The sequence below is a fragment of the Anoplophora glabripennis genome, unplaced genomic scaffold, assembly GCF_000390285.2.
Source record: "Anoplophora glabripennis isolate ALB-LARVAE unplaced genomic scaffold, Agla_2.0 scaffold477, whole genome shotgun sequence".
Classification (NCBI taxonomy): domain Eukaryota; kingdom Metazoa; phylum Arthropoda; class Insecta; order Coleoptera; family Cerambycidae; genus Anoplophora; species Anoplophora glabripennis.
Window position 1 is genome coordinate 108,303 of NW_019416565.1, and position 23,573 is coordinate 131,875.

Consider the following 23,573-nt stretch of genomic DNA (forward strand, 5'->3'; position numbering starts at 1 on the left):
AGAATTTTTTGTAAATACTCGCTGCGATAAAATACATGTATTTCAGCAGTTCCAAATCAGTTTTAAACACATTTATAATTAGCTTTTTTCTCTATGACCTTAAACTTCCGATACAAGTTTGTGACATTAGTCAACTTAGTTTTTGCTCCTTTTTCACCCCTTTAAATTTTTGAGATAAGTTGTATACTTATTTTATTTTTCCACCTTGTAACTTTTAAACTATTAATAATTATATACGATTAACATACCTGCTATAGTTTTAGTGGTCTGTAGTAGTCCTTTTAAATTATTTTACACTTGTTGTGATTGACCCTGTATATCCATTATAAATCGGCTAGCCGTAAAAGAAAAATAGAAGTCATTTGAACATTAAAATTAGATATAACACTGTATATTTTTACATGTTTGATAGACTGTTGCTTAGCAACAGATTACACATGCACATTTTTTTTCTATATTCCTTTTAACAGAGTATGTTATACCCTATTGTATCTTGGTCCACTGAAGACGATGGAACCATCGGAAGTGCTCCATCACGTCAGGATTTTTCCCTAACCTCAAAAAGTAGCTCAAAATCAGTAGAAATCTCGATTTTTTTGTTATAATTAATTGTGTTAATGCAAATTTGATTAATAATTTTTTTCTTGAGATTACTGCAATACTAATAATTATTATCTTAGTATATTGTTTTAATATAAAAGGCAGCACATTAAAGATTTTACAATGAATTAACAGCGGGCATTTAATATCCTATTAGTGTTTCTGTGTACAATAAAGAGGCGCGAATGCCGTAACGCCTTCCAAACGAGTCACCTTATTTATGCACCGAAGTGTCAAACTAACTATCACACCCAATACTAAACAAGCTTTATAATCCTATTATTATGTTCCAGGTGGAATGCAAGAAAGCCCAACCAAAGGAAGTAATGCTGCCCGCAAACCTGGCCAAGACGCGGGCGGCTGGTCGGGGAGCATACGGTGAGTTGCTTATGCTGAACCCTGGACCTGTGGCCGGAAGTACCGCGACATCCGCGTTACGTTACGCTCCCTACCCGATTCCAGTAAGCGCTGCGAGTCTCCCGGTGGCCACGGCTGGCCCCTCCATACCAGTGGCGGCGATCGCCGTGGCGCCGGCCCCTTTGCATTACGCCTCCGTCTATGACGTGACGGGCTGTAAAAGAGTATTTGCCACTCCCGCGGCTCTGCGGCCCATGGCCAGAGGTCCCCCCACTCTAACTTATTCCATGAGTGACTTATTAGGGGTCCAGGGGCTCGACATATCGACCGTTTATACGAACACTTTACCCGCAGGATTGGGGTTGTAAATCTATTAGCTTCTTATCCTGGTAGATCCTTCATTTTTATCAATTCTAACATGTTTATGCGACCTAAGACGTTTTCTGAACCTGTATATTTCATATTACATTTAAGAACACCTAGGGGGTGTTTCATTATTAATGCGGTACAGCTTAATGGGCGATTCCTGCAGTCGAAATAGAACGTCGAGTCAAAGATTTTAATCACACGTTGCTTCTTTTCGGAAACCATTAAGTTGAAAATTTCAAGAAAGTTTTTTTACTGAGGTTTTCCAAAATAATAAATTTTGATTTTATATTTATAGGTTATCTATATCACTCTGCATCTTAATCTTATAATGAAACTATAACAAAAAAGAATCCTATATTATACGAATATAAGATAAACTATCTATTGCAGTCCAGAAATAATAAATGATCTGTCTTTTGATTTAATTTTAATGGTTACAACTAGAATACTATTTGCAACAATTTGGAGTCCATTTCATGCTAGTTACATATGGAGTTAAAAGGGTGCAAAAGTTAAAAAAAAAAGATATTTAAAGAGTAGTCTCAAGTAGTCGCTAGAGTAAAAGGAAATCTGGTTTAAGTTTTATATTTGCACAAAATATTGCATAGTAATGTTGATAATCTTTCAATAATATTAATCTAAGACGTCGACTTAGATCGACCTTCACCCATCGAGTTTTTTTAATGAAATTTGAATTTTGATAATATAATGATTGAATAAACAAAACTTCATTTGGTCGACATCCAATTTCCCTGTACAGCTATTTTTAATAAAAAATTAAAGTTCAATTCAAAATTATTCAATTCAATTCAATTCAAAATTCAATTCAATTCAATTCAAAATTCAATTCAATTCAAAATTCAATTCGAAATTCAATTCAATTTAAAATTTTATTAGAAAACTCGATGAGTGAGGGTCGATCTAAGTCGGGATCTTGTACTAATATTGTTTTAATGTATCAGTATATCTCAACCTATCTAGTAGTTTTATCTTGAATTTGCTTCAACTAACCATCAAATGAACTCACTTTATAGAAATTATTCTAATCACAATACTACACAGCGAAATTTTGTTATACTTTTATAGTATTCACATAGGTACTCCGTAATAGGGCTTTCCCGTTGAATATTAATAATTCAATAAATAAATATATAAACAAACAGGAAACTTGAATTTATTAATTAAGAATTGAAATACTATAAACATTGTAATTATGGTATTTTTTCTAACAGTAGTTTATTCATTATCTTTATCCTCAGAGGTACTATGTTTCTAAGAATGAAGGCAAAAAAGAAACAATCTATTGCTCTGATTAACAAATGTTAATTGTTGTGTAATTTTTACACAGTCTTTGTAGCTTAATAATGTGACCTCGTGCAATTATTTGTCTCATTAAACTTTTGTTCCTTTTCTACACATTAAAGTGTTAATTTTATTATACAATATATAATCTTCACAGGATTAAGTTCTTAAAATGATATGAAAATAAAGAGTACTTTCTTTTTTCCTTTCTATGATTTTATAAAAAAAAATTATTTAACACGTTTTAATTTTCAATAAATTCTAATGGAGAATCTAATTAGTAGGTAACATTGTTTTAATTGTTAATAAATTCTAATAGAAAATCTAACTAACTATTAACATTCTAGTAAATTATAAACAAAAAAAAGAACGTTTTACAAATATTTATTACGGTGCTAAATAATACTTTTGATTTTATTAAACAATTTTAAAAAATACCGCCACTATAGCATAATAATTAGCAGCATTATTTATTACGAAAAAGCAAGAGTATGTTAATATATTAACACGGAAATGTTACACCTGCTGAGTTATACACTGAATTACACAAAATTTGGTTTATATAACAAATTTGCCTTGTTCACGAATATTGTAACTCACCATTTATGAAATATAGGGGATGATCCAGGATGCAAGCGAGAAACTTCAGTAGGTGATCAAAGAAATTATTTAATTAATGAAAACCGCTAATAATAATTATTATTAGCGGTTTTCAAGTAGGATAGGTAATCATCGAAAACCGATGGAACTTGACTTGATGATAATCGAAAGTAACTCTAAAATTATTCGTTTTATAGAAAAAAATACGAAATAGAAATACGATTTTAAATACGACGTAATATGTCAAAAGTCTAAAATATCATTGGCGTAGAAATTTTGACTTATTTCAGTAACTTATATCCATCATGTTAAAATTATATTTCCAAAAACAAATTCACATGCTTTGTTTCTGTAGAACAAATAGGTAGTTATTTTCAATTTACTCTGTGTGATAAGCTTATTTTAAAATAAATCGGAATTCTAAAATGTAAAATATACTTTTAATCCAGCAACATAAATCAGCGGTCTTGAAAACGAAACGTTTGGCGACCCACTTTTTATTCAAAGTAATAATTGCAAATTGCAAGTAATTTTTGTGCAAAATATTGCCGGCTGAAGCCCGATCAAAACGTGAACCAGCCCTGTACTAAGTATGTTATTTAGAGTTACCGAAATAAGGTGAAGATAAAATTAATCGAAATAAACTACAAAATTCGAATTACTACTTTTATGTTAAACTTTCTATTTCGGTAACAGCTGCATATATTTTTTTACTTTTAACTAATATAGGGTGTTCCCATTTTTTGTTCATAATTTTGGTAAAAGATAGAGCATGAAAACACTAGGAACCCTTTCTGTAACATTTTTCTCAAAAACACTATGTTGAACAGGCGGGTATTCAACTTTAAAAAAATGATTTTGTTTTATTTTGACCAATTTGTTAAATTAAGTCAATACCTCCTCATTGAGTCTGGGCCTTCAGCCGAAAATTAAATTAACCTTTATTATTATTGTTGTATACCAAGTTGTATAACAACAAAAAATATATATTTAATTCCTTAAAATATTCCTTAATTATAAAAGGTAAAATGTTTGAAAAAGAGGGTCTCTTAACGAATTTACCAAGATCAGCTTTTTACGGAAAATAACAGTATTTTAATATCGTTTCCAAAAAATTACTTTTCACTGTAGGGGTAAAAGTTTTCGGAGGTTCAAATAGGTACGGAACCTATAATTGCCGTTAGCATTAAAATATTTTTCGTGTTAAAATATTACTTTTATTATGATTGTTGTGTACCCAGTTTAAATAAAAATTATTTATTTATTAACTAGATAACAAAGAACATTTTTTTTGAATGCCTGAACGTGATGTTTTAAAGAGAAATGTTATATAAGAAAGCACCTATTATTTTTTCGTGTTCTATCCTTTAACAGTTTTATGAATGAAATAATGTTATTTAAACATAAGCAAGTTTTTACTATTTTTGATGATCTAGTAAGATTTTACTAGCACTCTCTACCAGTAAATATAAAATAGACAGTAATTTCTAATTTCCCACTTAAAAAGACGCACATATTCACTGGTAGAATTTGAGTTTTTTTTAAACATTGACTTCATTTAAATTGAAAAAGAGAAATATTTATTCAAATCACGTTTCCTAAATCTTTCTATTTCGACCTCAGTAATCTATATTTTGTGCCATTTTTAATGAAAACCCCGTACTTTACTTAACTCAATGTATAAAAAAATTGGGAAAGAGTTATAAGTACTTTACATTTATTTAAAGATATGATAATACATGTATACTCGTATTATCAAATAAAAAATAGTTAAATTCAGCATGCTCATTGACACACAAGGGAAAACTATTTCGGGCCGTAACAACCAAAAAAACTAGCAGTAGTTGCAAAACAGTATATAAAACCTGTTCTCAATAAAAGTTCCAGTTCTGCAATACGACAACAAAACATTATTTCTATGTCTTCGACTTTAAATAAGTAAGTGTAACATTTTAACGGGTAACGCTTTCAGACGTAAAACATTATGGCTAAAAAAGTTCTATGTAAGGCATATTCAAGTATTATCATGTGTATATCTATGTTACATATCAGTATTTTATGTATATTAGTATAGGCAATTTCCTTATAATGTGTACGTATATTATGCAACCCACTTTAATAAATTATTCCTATCATTTTGGGAGATCGCGTTCAGGAAGCCGCTGTGATGAAATATTTTATAAAATGGCCTATATTCCGGTAGAACAGTACAAAATTGAAGACTGCTAGTGAAAATTTTAGATACTTTAGTTAACGGTAGTTCACTTTGGGTTTGTCGGGTTAATAGTTTATAGTTCAGAACTACTCACGATATTCAGAGCTTGGCGAACTGTTAACTAAAATTAAAATACAGCTAGACAGATTAGTTGATATATTTTTTCAGATAAAATCGTATAAACGTAGTTGATAAAATTAGATTTTGTAAAAGTGAATACTCCTTTTAGCCCGACATCGTCACTATAAGCCTGTACGCGTATTACATAATTGAATTATATCTTCTTTTTACTAGAAATATCGATTTGACTAAAATAAAAGTAACCGAGGGTAGCTGTTAATTTTGTATATCGTGAAATTAGATCAACCTTCATCATTTTGTAGCTCATGAAATTTCTTCATCGTGTGTCTTAAGCTGTGTACTAAAATTTTAAGGAAAATATTTAAGTATAGCACAGACTGTTTAAAAAACAAACCACAATCAAATAAGTCAATCAGTTCTACTATTTCTTTTAATATTTATAGTATTCACACATGATTTCCTGCTGTTTTAATAATTCTAATTTGTCCTCTATAATATTTAAATATTTTCTTTTCATATATTTGTACAATAATGTAAGGCTAAATTACTAGGTATAGTATGTTATGTTTGTATAGTGATTTAACGTAAAATTTTCACGCAAGTCGGGGCAGTAGTTCGTCCTTTTCAGGTCCTGTCGGGTTTCTTCCTTGTTGGTCCTTTTTGAGGTGTCGTCCTGGCTTGGTTTACACTATACCTTAGCCTTATAAAGGTGCGATCTAAACTTTTGTATAGAAATAGACAATAATAGTTGTAAAAAGTTGCCTTGGCGAGCTTATGTTTTGTAACGTACTGGCCAGGGTAAATCCTTTACAGTCTAATTGTACTTAATTTTATGAATTTAGAATGTTAATTAATGTAGCTCGTACAATTAGGCTACTTTTTAATTTAATATAGAGTAACAATAAAATCCTAGCCTAGGTATTAACAAATGTTTGTATTCTAGATAGAATAATCTAGCATTTAGAACACAATGTGAAAACATTTGTGTTAACTACACATTCAACGAGATATTGCGACTCCATAAAAAAATTATCTGGGGTGAAATATAAAGGCATATTTTACAATTATTGTAAATTTATAGTTAGTTAAAAACTAGTTGCAGATTTTTACTTATAAATGAGTAACGTTATTAGAAAAAGTGTAAACGATTTAAGAGCTTTAGATACGAGATTTATTACAATAAAGATTCCAAGTAGCTGTTACATCTATAAAATAAAAACGAGATAAATTCCTTTTCTAACACAAAAACTATTTTGAAATTCAACGAAAAATATGCTTGGAAGCTTTTTTGTTAACAGTCACCTTTTATTTGTAAATAATTGTTTATTATCTAATAGCACGTTTTACTGAGTTGATATTTTCTAGTGATAAAGTATATTTCTAAGTAGATCTAGACAGTGTAGTGTAGTCGAATGTAATGCAGCTCTGATTGAGAAAATACTAAAAAAAGATCTAACTAAGACTAAAGTTTTCTCGAGCGTTTACCTTTAGTTGATCGCTTCGCTCGCGTTTTTATCGATCTTAGTAGCTTAGACACGTAGTTGAAATTTCATGAATGCTAACATTCATTCCTAGATAAAAGATAGTTTTTGTTGTTTCTAAATGTTTACGCGACGTGATTAGCAACTATTTACTAATGGTGTTTTTCATTTTTTTAGATTTTATGTGGTCGCTGGGAGCTCTTCCTGACGGTAAGTTAAATAAAATTAGTATCTAGTTTTTTGCAATAGTATACCCATCATCTATACAAATTGTTAATAAGTTTGGACAAACTTCACTGATATTCGGTATTCTACTCATGCAAATAATTGGGGTTTTACAAATACGAATTTTTAATTCCACATCTCTCTTGGAAGGTGCAGTTTTATAACTTTTCAATTTTTTTGTATACCTTAAATTCCGTAACAACTTATGTAATAAAATTTGAAAGATAATATTTCTATTAATGTGGATTATTTTTCCGTGGATAAATTATTTTAAAATATACTCTAGTAGTTATCATTATGGCAAATATCGGTTTGTAAGCAAATTATTTTATAATTAGGTCCAACTTAAGAAGGTCCGAGATAATTTTGAATCGTTCTGTTATCAAATTATGTAACTTACTAACTCAGACATTTACGAGTATAATGATACTGTTAGATCGTCTCCATGGTAACATATGTTAAAATTGCTATAGTCAACTGTTTTTGTTCAAATGGCACACTATATATTTTTTTATCAATTCTGGAAGATATTTTTTTTCTGCATTCAGCTATATAAAGAAGTCTATAGTTTCATTAGAAATATTGCTAGAAAAACAGCAAAAAAGATGAACCCTACTTTCAGTAGCTTTATTCTGAAAAATGATAGCCAGCTGCGGAAACAACTGAATTTTGACGTTTCTAAAAAATAGCGGTTTTTCAAAATAATTGACATTTTGTACCTACCTATTCTATCTATAACTAATTATTATTACTATAACATGAATACTTATAGTAACCAAGTAAAACTAGATATGATTTTAATTTATGGAGAGTGCTAAAAGAACGCTAAAGCTGCCAGGCATTTATACCACAGAGACAACTTCTATCTATAAAATTTTCGAAAAGTTAGCCAGGAATTTGGCAGCAGTTGGTTTTCAAAAGAAAGAATTTTTAAACCCAGAAGGTTAAGAGATGAAGAACATTCGATAAAGATGTTAAATGGCCTGCTATAGATCTCCGGATCTCATTGCTATAGATTTCTTTCTTTGACCTTACCTAAAAGAAAAAGTTTTCTCTTCGCCTTTAAATGATATTGGCGACCTTAAAAACAGAATAAGCGTAGAATGTCGGAGATTAAATAAAGAAACACAGAATGTGTTTGTAGAGAGGGAGTGATAAACAGAGCTATTCTATGTTTGGAAGCAAATGGAGGTCATTTTGAACATTTGAAATAAGTATTGTTTTAAATTGTTATCTTATTATCGTATTAAAAATAAAATGTTACTTTAAAAATCATAGTAACTTGTTTTCGTAGTTGGCTATCATTTTTCAGAATAAAGCTACGAAAAGTAGGGTACATCTTTTTTACTGTTTTTCACGTAATATTTCTAATGAAACTATAGACTTTCTTACATAGTTGAACGCAGAAAAAAAATATCTTCCAAAATTGATACAAAAATATATAGTGTGCCATTTGAACAAAAACAGTTGACTATAGCAGTTTTAACATATGTTACCATAGAGACGATCTAACAATATGATTTATTTGATAGGGTTTGAGCGGCGATTTAAAAATATATAGGATTTGTTGTAGCTATTTGATAAAACAAAAGAGATACAAGGCCGCGATTATCAAACTGAATCACCCAGTATACTTAAATTTAGATTTTAATAATTTTTAACTTGTTGGTGATCTATAATTAATTTTAAATACAGATGCTTCTAAAATGTGCCAACAAATGATGAGATCTGGGATAAAAATTACCAAACACGCCAATATTAGCCAGGTAGCAGGTGCAATTTGATATTAAAATATTTCTATGACGCGAAATATTAAATATAAATAATTTTTCATTTAAAATCTAGTAATTTTGGATTGCTATATACAACTTCTTTTAAGTTCAAGTGAATTTGCAACATTATCATACTACAGCAACTATTACTCCAAAATTTAGTTAATAGTATAATAATAAATCTACAGAGGCTGTTCAACACGAAATTTAAGAATATTTATTTTTATTTTTTGCAAAATAATTTGTGTGCGTTTTTTGAAAAAGTTCTTTTATGTTGTCTGAAGATATTGATTTGTGGCATTTCTTAAATTACTTTTTATTTTTTATTTGTAATGTTTACCATTTGTAACTTAAATAATATTGATCAGTGATGTTTGACACTTTTAGGCCAATGAATAACAATGTTAAGAAATTTTGAAGAAAATGCCGCATTTTCCAGTTTTTCCGGATTTTCTCCGGTTCTAATCAACCGATCGAATCGCTTGACCTCTCATTTTCTTCGAAATTTAATTTCCATTTATGGAATTGAGATTGCTCTAGTAGTTTTGGTTTTATAAGCAAAAAACTAGAAAAACCACGTTTTTTGCAATGAAATGTTAATAACAAATAAATTAATGAGAGTTGCGAGTCGAAAACACATCAGAGTATATCTACGGACTGTCTTTTAAATGATGGCACATATGGTGCGCTGATAGTATTTTTGGTCACATCAAAAACCTATATTGACTAGCCTATTCTCAAAGATGAAATAAGTAATAATTAGAGACCAGAAATCTTAGGGCGGGTGCAATGTGTTACAGGGTTGGTTGTAGGCTAGGTTCTATTGTAGGTAATTTTATTCTTCTAGCGTAGGAGAACGTACAGTGTAGGAGAATACCCTAAAACAAATTTTATGTTACGTCAACATAAATGTTTCAAATAGAACAAACATGTAGTAACAATTTCTTTCTAAGACATTATGCCTATGATTCCGGTTATGTTTGACTATTAATGCAGACTCTTCAAATATTATATCACGTAACAATGAAAAATCCTTATATCCAGGTAAATAAAAACGTACAGTGTATCCTATTAAATAAAAAAACTTAAAAAAAATAATTTGGCAACAACGCAATTGCTCTTACTATCAAACAGTCCACATAAAAGTTACAGGGAGCATGCCATAAAAACACCCTATATTAATCTTTCTTTTTAATAGAAGCTATAGTGGATAGTCTTATAACTATTACGTCTGTAAACAAAATGTTATAACATATACACATTATGAAATAATATAAATTTTAAATCAGTAAAAATGAACAAACCATTACATTTATTTTGAACCTCTTAAATGGCAAAACCAAAATTGAGTTATTAAACTAAATTACGAATTTTATAGCATAAATAAAAAGACACATAACTATATATACATATTTTCTTCCCTCTTGAAAGAGTAACGGATCAGATAGCAAATAAAGCGCAGTACCCATATTCCGCATCACAGTATCCTGTTTCCTTTGGAAACAAAACTGGCTGTAAATTATAGGCGTAAAAGATAAACGCCCTGAAGGGTCATATTTGGGGTGGCAGTTAAAACACTGTGGTAGATTTGAAGCAGATATGAGTATTTATACACCAAGTGAACCTTCATTGAGAGCATCCATTTATACGAATTTTGCAGGATTAAAACGTGATTTGTTATATTACTAAACGTTATTAAAATACTTTTTGTAACAAATGCCTTTGCAATTTTAATCGTGCTGCCCAATAAGCCCTGAGAGCTGAATTAATATAACTGATCAGTAAAATTTAAAAACAATCCAAGTCATTTTAGTTTTCGAAGTATGAAGACGTTCCTAAACAGGCAATTTTTATGAACTGAAAGATACTAAGAGTAGTACAGATGTTTCATGAGGGGTTGCAGTCAAAAAGAGACAGTTAAATTGGGGTAAAGTTAGTGAGTGAATAGTTTTTGTAAGAGAAATCAAAATATATTCTTTAGTTAAATAATAGACGAAGATCAACAACATCATCAATTTTAGGCATGTTGGGTTCATTTATTAACTTACTACTTCTAACATTATACACCAATGAAGATAATGACAATCTATTAGGTGAAATATTTTGATAGATTTAATAGAATAGAGATGATGGTGAAGAATATGTTGTCTACTATTTTAACTCCAAAAATTGGGATATTACGGAAATCAACGAAGATATTTCTACATACAACAAAATGACAATTGCTGCTAATAATTGAAAATAGATAAATATATTTAACTGTTAAAAATTGCGTAATTTCCATAGTCACAATGGGAAATCGATTATAGCACATAAAAGTTCATACAAACTTTACTGTTATAGGTAAAGATAAAGAAGGCAAAAGAGTATTTACGTCAAATTGTTTTAAAACCCTTAATGGCAATACAAATTTTTGCAATGTATGCATTGTATGACCACTATGCGGACTAAAGCATTGAATTACACCCCCAATATTTAGTAAAAAGTTAAGATCAGTCGTCAGTAACTTCACCGGACACATACGAATTTCGAACTTATTCATAATCGTTAGGTGAGACTAGCGACAAATGGTGTGGGTATAAGCTACAAAAAATGTTATAACAAAATTGTCCCTACTTTCAAGCTTACAGGTTGTCCCACTTACTAATGAGAACTAATAAGTTCGAAGTCGATCTTTGTGTGGATTCTGCTGACCAATAATCCCAGACCAACAAAATTTTTTTTTTTTTGGAAGCAGAAACTTGAATATATATTTTCGAAGGATTTAGGTGCGCTGAAGGTGTAAAAAACACTGTTTTTCGTCATATTTGAGGTTATGTAGTAATGCCATCTATTCTTTTCAAAAAACTAATACATTGAATCTAAAAGTACAAGGCTCCCTCCTTCGAATGCCGTTGAGTTTGCTCAAATATCTTTTTTTTTTTCGTTGAGATATCACATGTTGAAATTTTTAAGTTTCTCAGTGTCTTAATATGCGAAAATCTACTAAGGATCCCTTAGACATCAAACAGTCGATTGCAATTCAGAAACTTCATACTCATACGGTTTGTGGGTTTGGAGTTGGTGGGTTTGGGGTTTGTAAGGTTAGAGTTTGTAGGTTCGGGTTTTGTGGAATTGAGGTTTGTGGGTTTGTGGATTTGGAGTTTGTGAGTTTGAGTTCGTATGTATTGTAGGTTTCTGAGTATGAAGTTTCTGAACTGCAATCAACTGTTTGACGTCTAACGGATCCTTAGTAGATTTTCGCATATTAATAAACTGATAAACTAACGAAAAAAATATATATTTGAGCAAACTCAGCGGCATTCGAAAGAGGGAGCTTTGTACTCTAAAATTATATGTATTTTTTTTAAAGAATAGATGGCATTACTACATAACCTCAAATATGACGAAAAACAGTGTTTTTTGCACTTTTAGGTTGGGATATCTCAAAAACCTGACGTGATAGAGCAGTACTGCCAGATTCGGATTCAACGCACCAAAATCCTTCGGGAATGCATATTAGTGTGTCTGCTTCTTGACCCTTGTTAACCTGTGTGATCTTAACTGTTTCCTACCTATTGTTAGTATAATTCAATACTGGATGGTGCTATAATCTGCAGATATAATTACTTAAAAACTATATTTCGCCTGGTTTAGGGTTCTTATTAACATAATCTTACAGTATCTTCGAAGCACTTCTTGACATATTCGTAAAACGATTAAGTGGACTCTTCCTTTCAATTAGGCAAACTATTTGCACAAGTTTCATTAATATATATCAAGTATCTACAGAAATATATGAATAAGATAAGATTAATTGAACACCATGTATCGCAACACATGTTTATGAGAACACATTTCTTACCCTAAGGAGTTCTACCACCAATTAATGTTTGGGGGGTGCTACAATTATAGATACTCCATATGAATGTATTAGGAGTTAACTGGTAAAAAAAGACAACTAGAAATAATTTGTTCTTTTCAACTTATTCATGAAAAACAAAACGAGTTTCCATACCTACTACCGCCGTTTCCTCTATAATTGAGAGTTTCGAAGGCAGCAATGTAATCTCCAGATTGAAACACTTGCACTCTTGTATGTGTCCCTGTATTTTTTACGATTTGATGTTATGAATCAGAAACTTTCCGAACGAGACGTTAAAAAATTTTTTAACCTAATTACCTATTTTCAAGATTATTCTGTGTTGCTTAAATTTTGTTAAGCACATAGAGCCTGATATAAAATAATACATCTCTTTTGCTCAAAAAATTTTCGTACATGACTGCTGTGATTTAGAATTATATGCTGAACCCTTTTTTGCAAGATGACAAATGCTTTTGTGTTGGCTTCGGCATATACCCTTTCTCATATTTTCCAGTAAGTGGTGTTTCGATAACTTTTTATAAGGTGAAGATGTATAAAGGTAAAACATCTTTTCTGCTTAAATTCCCTGCATATGTCATATTCTGAATGAGGGGGATTGTACATTTATTGACAATTTTAGTGGAAATAGCTTCTTTAGTCTTATTTTAAAAATTTACCTTTCTCACACAAGACATAGTTACATGAAAATCATTTTCATAATAAACAATTCAGTATTGTCTCTAAGGTTATATAAACTTTACTATAAAATGTGCGGAGTGTCTAAACGTATCCACACTGAATCGTATTTTAAGAATATATTTTTCTTTACCTATTTAGAGGATGTTTTCTATAAAGGAAATTATACTTATATTAGATGTACCGCATGCTTTTCATACATATAAATTTTCTGCCGGATCGCTTTATTGCTTCCATCTGATTTTTTGCAAGTCTCAGAACTTTTCATTATTTTCGTTTTGGTAACGGGGTTGCTCACAAATTGGTTTCTGTCACATAGTGGAATAATCAAAACTACACTAGGCACAAAAATTAAGGGATTTTTCAAAGAGCTGTAACTTGGAAATGGAGGGAAACGGTCTTAGATAAAATTAAAAAAAAAAGGGAATTAATGCTTCGTTTCTAGTTTTCGAATCTAAAATTTTAAAAAATTTTAAATTTTTTTAGCGTCAGCGGTTTTTGAGTAATCATAGGAAAACCAACGAAAAAAATGTTTTCCAAATAGTTTGTCTTTAAAAAGAGATAATTCAATTACCTTCTATTTGAGTGGTTCCTGAGCCCTGCACGATGATTTGTCGCTGAGTTATTGTCGATCAAAACAAAAAAAAATTTTGACGATTGAAGCATTGTAGATGTTAAAAAAAATTAAAAACATAATTTTTGGAAAAAAAATTAATTTTGTCATTTTTGACAATAATTACCGCTTTTTGATTAAGAAAATGTGGATAATTGCTAAAAAAACATTTTCACAATTAATGGAAAGGGAAAAATTACTCGTTACATTGATTTTCACCAAAAAAACGACAAATTTAAACATTCCGACCACTATGAAAAAAATTGCAGCACTTTGAAATTATCAGTATTCCTGTACAACACTTTGAGATTCCAAAATTACAGTCAATATCCTAGTTTATCCATTATTTGCAAAATTATGTCAAGTTATTCAAATATCCCCAATTATGAAATTTTTTACCTTGTTCTAACCAAAAAACTTAAAGCTTCAATAAACTTCGCCATTTTAATTTTATTTTAAAAAACAAAAAATCGTCTCCAAGAATACACTACAAAGTGTTGATTAACTTCTCTCTTTTTGTAACACCTGGCTAGCTAGCTTTATTTGTTTCTACGATAGTACAGTAAATACCACATGAAGAAGAACTGATGTTGTTAGGCCACCGGGTAAAAAAAATATGAGCGTATCATTTTAGGAGTGGTTCTATTTGTTCTGGTCCTGTAAATGTACTTTGATTACTATATCAAAAAGTGACACATAGGAGATAAGTACTAGCATAAGTTAGTTATTTGAAAAAACCTCATTTCATTTATATATACACATACACCATACACAGCTATCAGCTAAAGGAAGCAACAAAAAAAAGTATTAAGAAAAAGAAAATTTGGTTACGTAGGCATATATAAAATACGGGTCACATTTGCTGAGGATGCAGTTGCAAATTTAACATCCAATGTATATAAAAATTATTGAATTATTATTATATTAAATTAAACATTTAGTATTTTCGTAGATCTGGCTAAAATCTTGACCACTGTTAGTCACTCTGGTGTTATCAAAACTCTTGAACAGATTAGCTTTCGGGGAACAATCTGAACATTAATGTACAGCTAACTATCGGAAAGAAAGCAGCAGATGATAAATAAATCCAGATCAGTACAATTTAGTGTACCGTGAGGTACTTTATGGGGGCCATTGCTGTTTAATATACTAATTATTATTATCTAAAGCCACTAAATATTACGGATAATTTCAAAATTAAATTGGCATTGCTTCCAAAATTGAAATATTCAGGGCAAATTTTGTCTATAGCAATTAACATTCTGTATTATTCGTGTATAGTAGATATTTTAGGCTGGGGTGGTGCTTTTAACTGTAGTATAATAAGATTAGAAGAGATAATACAAAAATGAATTATTCTACAGAAAATACACATATACTTACCCTAGAAAGTCTCTATACAAACTAGCAAAACATTCGTCAATTATTCTATTATTAAACCATATTGTTACATCAAAGAAGAATAATGTTTTAAATTAACCCTACTATCATCTACTAAAATTTGTCATAGAGCATATTAAACACCCTTTATAATTAATTAGTACATATGGAACACAAAATACATATATGCAATACTAAGAAGCTCTCTGATTGAAGATTAGAATCTAAATGTCATGGATAAAATAACTTAAGCTTAAATTTATATTACCTTTTAAATATGAGAGTAAATAATCTTTCTGGTGTTATTTCCCCTAAAATAGATCTTCTATTTCTATATCTTTCTATATCTATATCTTTCTATTATTACGAAATAAATAAAATTATAACTTCATATATATGTATAATGTTTGACGATTCTAATACTGTTTTTTATGTTGCAGGTTTTCCCGCTGCCGCTTATGCGGCCTACGCGGCCGGTCGAGGTTACTCGGGCTACCCTAGTTTCGGACTGCCGTACCCAACAGGTAATGCATTGACCAGTTTACACCATCACCACCATCCTTTGCCGCTGCTGTCGTACCCCCTGGAACACCATCTAGGGGTGTACGGCGGTACCGCAGCGGCAAGTCTGCATGCCATGCCCCTGTGAACATCGGCAAAGTACGCGATTTCTCTAGATCCGAACGTCCCAAAGGCGTTTCTGTTAACAAATACATTTTAGTAACACTAACACACAGCGCAAAAATGGTACTCTTTTCTCATCTCTAGATTGGCTCGTATCTGTAATTTTTCTAGCCCATTTCCTACATAGTTAACACATAAATAACAATGTAATGCTGTTAAAGTTTAGCTATGACAACAAATATTTTTAGAAAAAGTGATATTAAGGAATTGCAGTAATTGATATACACTACACAATACTTAAATGTTTGAATCGTGACGCTTTCTTATAAACATATCTTTTTCATTTAGAGGCGCTACGCAAAACATGGACATGTATTTCTAAAAATGTATTATACTTTCTAAATTTAAAATCAACTCATTTAATTTTGTATTGATAAATATCTTTCAAAAACTAAAATTCTATGTTATAAATATATGACATTAAAGTTACTGTACATAACTTTGTCACATTGAGAGCTCTTTCTGATTTCCTTATTCAAATTATAAATATTAAACTGAAGAAAGTATTTAAATTTACTCAATTAAATGTTATTGTATACTTGTTGAACTTTACCTTTATCTCTACTTTGGCTAAATTACTTTATCTAAATGACATATCTGGATAGAATAAGGTAAGATCTTAATTTAGTTGAAACATTTGTTGATGTTTTATCTAAAATATAGATTTAGTTTAAAAATTCTCAGAAAACGATTGAAAAATCGTGACTTTTCTTGTGCCAAATAATCTGATTTTTAGTGACTGCATCCATAAATATTTGGATTTATTTAAATTGTTACAGTACCAAAAACCGAAAATAACTGATTTCCATGTTACATAATATGTATATTTTCGAACATATTATGAAAGGAAGATGTGCTATAATCTTAGTTTTGAGATATCAATACAGTAACAAAATGAAAAACTAAGTACCTACCTATGTATAATTTCTGTTTTAACTTTAACTCTTAAATAATTACTTAGTCTAAGACATTGAAATTTAATTTTTTGTTCTAATCTACTTTTTTAATACCGTTTCAAGTAAGTATTGAGAATTTTGTCAGATTTTGCCCATGTAGTATCGTCCACTGTACAAGTTTTTGCTTTACAGAAGTCAGTCGTACATACTGATTTATCAAATCAGCATATTATAATTGTTCATAATATGGATGATTATCTTTTGAAAAATAGTTTTCTTATCCGATGTCTGACGAATCAAATTCGGACGAATACGCATCCAAAGGACGGTCGGCTTAAAGCTTATTGTTAGAAGTTAAAATATCAATACCAACATTTTTCTTTTGTAAGTGTGTTTCGCTGAACTGGATACACTATACAAAAATTACATTGTTTGCATTTTCGTAGATAACTAATATTTATCTAAATCATTTTAAATGTGGAGTGTATTTTTTTCTTCCTAGCCATTTCAAATTTCACTCGTTATCATATATAGCACTAAATGCTTTATACAAATTCAAAACGTTATCGTCCTGTATTTTCGAAATAACAAAAGTAATTCTACTACACGTTATGAATATGAATAAAATATTACTTACATGGCTCCCTTCAATATTTTTTCAACTTAAAATAAACAATTATTCATTTTGAACACTTTGTATCATGAAAACTAAATGTTTTCAGATAAATATTTACAGAACTCTTTTTGTTGATTTTTCGCGTAGAATCCGACAATGTCATTTAATTACCTTTTGTTTTTATCTAGAATTGTTGGATTTTATCTATTATCTATATGAAAAATACATTTTTTCACAACACTATGTACAACAAACAATCGGCAAAAATTATTTGCACTTTATTTTCCTTTAATACAGTTGTAACGGTTCCATTTTTCTTCTGACGCAATAAGTACTATACTTTAAGACCAGGATCAATAGATAAATTCATTCTAAAATTCTGTTTCTAACAAAATGAGTCCAGTATTCAGATATCTTGAGGTTTAACTATATAATATTTAGTGGAGTAATCAGACACTGTAATTGGATGCAATTTTTCCGGAGAAGCTGTTTCCTTCAGGTCATATTGTGACTGTCTTCTTTAAAAGAGATACTAAGGTCACTAAGAGCACCTCTGAATAATTTCTGAAAAAGTTGACAATATAATCAGCGAAATTCGTACGCTATTAGAGAAACGTAGTGAAATCCACAATACAGTGAAAGCCTATGGCAGTATTTATTTACCACTAAATCCTTCATGGAAATATTTAACCAGACAAATTTCTTCACACGAATAATTTTATTTTATTTTTATAGGGAAATTAGAAAGAAGATTTTTCATTGATAACTTACAATTAGTATCAGTAAAATTATCGGAAAATGCAATACAAAACTATATCCTAATCTGTGCCATAAGTAGGTAAACAGTGTTTTTGAATAACATATTCTTAAGTTTCTTAGGTTTCTTCATATAATGAACTATTTTTATTAATATTTTTTGCATCGCCCAATGGTTTATTATAATACGTGTTCAAAATTTCTGCAGTATTTATTCCTCTTGCTGAATGGGACGAGCTTTACTACAATTTATTACACCTTCAATTTAAAAGGAGATAATAAATTGCAAAACACTCATGTAAATCATAAAATTCTACGACACAATTCATACTGCTAAAATTTCGTACATATGATACTGTAAATGCTTTAAGTAACTAGTTGTCGTTTTTTTTCTTCAAGAATTAGATTCAGAAGAAAAAGGGTTAATTTAAATAAAATTTCTGATGTTCCTTTTTCTTTTAATATTAAAAATTTGAGTTTTATAAAGTACCAACGGGTAATCCAGATGCATAAATTTGTAACAATTCCCATATTTCTTTTTACAGTAAATATATTCCAACAGTTCCTTTTTAAAGTTAATCACGAATTTGTCGTCAAGCACTCTAAAAACATTTCAACAGTGGGCTAGGAAAACTCTTTCTCTTCCATAATAGCTTAACTAATACTATTTCTAGATAGGTCATGATTATAATTACTAGGTATAGACTAGTTTAGGTAAAAGTAAGTACTACTGTTCTCTAGGTTAGGATAAAGATATTTGTGTACGGTAGACGACCCCCAGTACTACGTATTTAGACTCAGTATTAGCTCCGGTAAACGCTTTTGCTATAGCCATTCCTACATTCTGGTGAATGTGTCACGAGTAAGATAAAAACGACACAACGAACGAGTTTGGCGTAATCATTCCATTTTTATGATCTCTGCTGAATTCAGGGTTTAGAAGGTTTGATATGTTGACATAAGGGAAATGAAAGGAAACGCACATAACGTTTTGTTAATAATTTTTTTGCCAGGATGGTTTATTATTTATATTGTCTCAAGGTAAGATGTTTTTCAACATATCGAATTTTCAAGTCAATTGTAATTAATTTAGAGCGACATATTGTCAACAAAATGTACATTGTTATTGTTAATTCGTTATTTTTGTATTCTGACAAAAGATTATATACCATTTGTTATTAAACATACGCTTGTACGTAATATTAAGTATATTATATTTCACTTTGAGCACCTCGATGCCTAAATGCAGTCGTCGCGAGCCGCGACCCCGTCCCTGTGCCCTCCATCTATTTTCTCGCGAATGGGCACAGCCCATTTTTATCAAGATAAAGTATTTTCAAGTACACACGTCGTTTATTTCGTTTACGGAGTTAAATTAAGGCTTCAACGATTCATTTTTCTTATTTCAGCCCTTCTGCTTCCTTTTTACATTTTGTTCCTACCACACATCGCCATTAAGTTGAATTAGCCGATGCCATCCTCTGAGTCACACGATTTAAGTTGTTATTCTGAAATTGAGTTAACTTGGATTAATAAAAACTTCTGAATTCAACACTATAGAATTTTGAGGCCGAAAGAGGCCTATTTAACCCTTATACTATGCTACGTTCACAGGAGCATGGTAAACACTGTCTCTGTGGTAGGTGGTTATGCAATATAACGTCCGAACTAGGCGTACCCAAGCGCGACGCGATTTCACAAAAAAAAAGTTTTTATAGGTATTTCAAAGAAGGGGGCGCATCGTTGTGAAAGGCATTTCGAATATGAGTATTACCGAACGCAGGCAAGCTAACTTCCTAAAATCATCAATTTGTTTATTAACTACGCAGATGCACTGTGGCAGATGTATGAATTATGGTTATGTTATAAAGATTATTTATTAGAAAATACGTACTACATTGCTTTTCTATAATAATTCTAAAACAACAAATACAGTCTGTTTAGAGACAATTGTAGCGTTTTAACGTGGCTTTCAGTCGCTATGTCTAAAGGCATTATATTCGCTCCTAGAGGTCTCACCACCAAGCAGCACTAGCATGAACGTAATCAACGACACAAGATCGAAGCGAGATGTCAATCCGTTCGGGAAATATGGTAAAATTACGAGCAACGGAGTAGCTTACGGAAAAAGCAGCGGACCATAAAATCTTATCATTCTTATGCATAAGAATCGATCGGTATCATTTCATTTTAAACAAGAAATGAAAAATGTTTCAATATGTTTAGAAATAGACATTCAAACAATGACGAAAGATTTCATCTTCCAGTTTTGAAAATGTTAGAGCCAATTTCAATTAAATCAGTAGGTAGATAGTAAGCTTTTCTCATTCATGTGTCTACTTTTATATCAGGAACGCCTATTTCATAATAAATTAAAAGAACAATTAAAAAAGCAGTTTTGCGATAGGGCCTTGTTCCTTTCGTTAAAATAAATAAAAATTTTAACGGGAGTAACATGCTTCCTTAAGACTGTTTCAAGATCTACGATCCTTCAAAGATTGGACGTGAAAAACAGTTTTTGATCAATTCCTTAAGAACCATTGATGATGTAGACAGCACATCCCATTAAAATCTATAAGTTGACTGCAGCTTTGTCTCTATATCAACATATACTTAAATATTAATGTGTCTTAGCTATTCAGCATCAGGTACATTAAAGTGCTATTGTGTTTGCTTTATAAATTAAGTTCTGATGTTTAACAGTCTGTTGGGCCTTTGTGGATACACAAGGATAAAACAACGTCCAAATATTAAAATGTTGTTTTAAATTAGGCAAAACTGCTGCTGGGTTGCAAATATGGTCTATTTCGGATGGTCCGCAAGATTTCTCAATGGTGGCAAAAACTGCGTTTTTGGATTCCAAGGGGCTTTTATTTGCCGCGAGCAACACATTTTTAGAGATTGAACAGTAAAAGCGTATGAGCTTTACAAGTAGTTGAAGTACAGCAAAGTTATCGGTCATTGTTGCAGGGCAACTCGGTCCACAGCCAATTTAGAAAAAAAATTTCATTGCAAAATTGTGCTAACATTCATCATATTCTCCAGATAACTTGTAGGTGTTTCCAAAATTAAAGATGCCCATATACCCCTTTTCATTCATTTTAAATTTTTATTGAGAATAGAGTTCCCAAATCTTTAGAAGAAAATTTTCTGTGACATCAAATTACTTTTAACAGTCGAAACTAATTCCAACAGCACTGGTTTATGATAACAATTTTACATTAAGATAGTTATAAGGAACTATACAGAATTTGAAGACGGTATTCTCAATGGTTCTTGAATAATTGACAAGCAACTGTTTTTACGTTTATGAAACGTTTTAGAAAAATACAACTCTTGTTTTTTATTTATTTAAGCGGAAACTTCAAATCGTCACTGCTACACTCTAATTGATCTAGGGACTTTAATTTTGTGTTCCATTTGGTGTTTAAAAATATGCTATAAACACTGTCAAATCTGTCAGTATAATTCAAATTACACGTTTCAATCAAAATACTATTTTTATAATAATTACCATGAAAATAAAAGAAATTCATAGCAATTCTGAACAAAGGTGCAGCAATCCGCGGTGTCTCCGTAAAAGCCCTAAAGGAAGCAATTCAAAAGTTAGTAAAAATTCAAGCATTAAAGGATGCCCTGAAGTGTCTTTTAGACAGGTATGTTCGGTGTGCGAACCAACTTTCTTGAATTACATGAATCATATAAAAGGGAACTCCAAACACATAATAAGGAAACATTTAATAAGAATAAGGGAAGAATTGCAAGATATTATGTCTACAATGGGACAAACCAAAACTTGTCTTCTTTGTGAACCTGTACTAACAAATGAGTTTAAGAAAGCGTCAAGACAGTATGCGCAAATGATTAATAACAAGTTTTGTGAGATGCTGGAGGAGTGCGATAATATATTCGAGATAAAATTACGTAAAAAATATCCTTTTAAGTTTGTTGAAAAATAATATGTAGCACAAAAAGGCTAAATGTCTAATATTTTTTAGAAATTGTCTAATAAAACGTTTTTTTGGAAAATATGAATTCCACCTATATTATTTTCTAGTACATATACAGAAATTTAGATTTTATGTTGGTCAATATGACCATATCACACATTTTAGAACAATTCCTCGTTGAATTATTTTCAAAACCGAAAATATAAAAAGTAATAGGCAGTAACATACAAGAAAAGTCTGTCTCCATCGCATTGCTTGTTCATTATAAATGAGAATTGAAGGTAGATACACAGAGCGAACGAGATGTAACGAATAAACTCATATGAATCGAGTAACTGAAAATAACGAATTTATTCGCTTATGTTGGTATGTGATGCGGTATACTATCTATTCGTTCGCTTTTGTTAAGGATCACCGGACAAAAAAAACGTAGGAAAATGGGAAGACTATTAATAATGTATAGAAAAACTTTAAGTTTTTAAATCTTGGAATGTAACAAGTGAATTAATTCGTGTAATGTGTACGTTAATTAAATTAATTCGCCTCAGATTCGTATACATATAGCAAATGAAGCCAAAGAACGAATTAGTTCGTTTCATAAAAATTTGCTTATTAAAACAAGTTTTTTCTAACAGCTGTTATCTTTCGTTCGCTATGTGTATACGCGCTATTAAGCAAACGTTTTTGTTCCGCTATTATATATTTCGGAATTTGTTGAAAATAGAAAAAATTTCTTATTTTAGCATTAAAAAGTTTGACGCTGTAGGGAGAAAGGACGAAGCATTGGGTACTCCCTATCTCTCTCTAATTGTTGAGGAAGAAGTTGCGTTAGCCAATCACGTGCCTGCGCGAGAGAGAAAGATAGTACTCAAACTAACTCTTTCTCTCTTACTCGTCTAGACTAACGCTGGAAGCGTACCTCCTCCATGCTCTAATAAACACCCCATTGCACCATAGGATTTACGTATTTTATTAATTTTTAAATAAAACCTAAAGTATATTTTATCTTGAAAACGGTTAATGCTGTCGAAGTAAAACATTTTTCTTTGTTTTGATATTTTTCCGAAATAGTGTCACTTTTTACCGACAGGTAACAACGAAATTCATGATTGTAATGTGCAAGTGTCCATTGAAAC

General features: G+C 30.7%; 1 protein-coding gene across 1 annotated transcript in view; it reads left to right on the forward strand.

Moving 5' to 3' along the window:
- The window catches only part of LOC108910546 (RNA-binding protein Musashi homolog Rbp6-like), a 138,338-nt gene that overhangs the window by 71,458 nt on the left and 43,307 nt on the right, over window positions 1-23,573 (forward strand). Inside the window, exons 3-5 of the mRNA XM_018715174.2 lie at window positions 894-978; window positions 7,183-7,215; window positions 15,976-16,059. Of these exons, the coding sequence (XP_018570690.1) occupies window positions 894-978; window positions 7,183-7,215; window positions 15,976-16,059 (202 nt within the window). The remainder of the gene's footprint in view (window positions 1-893; window positions 979-7,182; window positions 7,216-15,975; window positions 16,060-23,573) is intronic.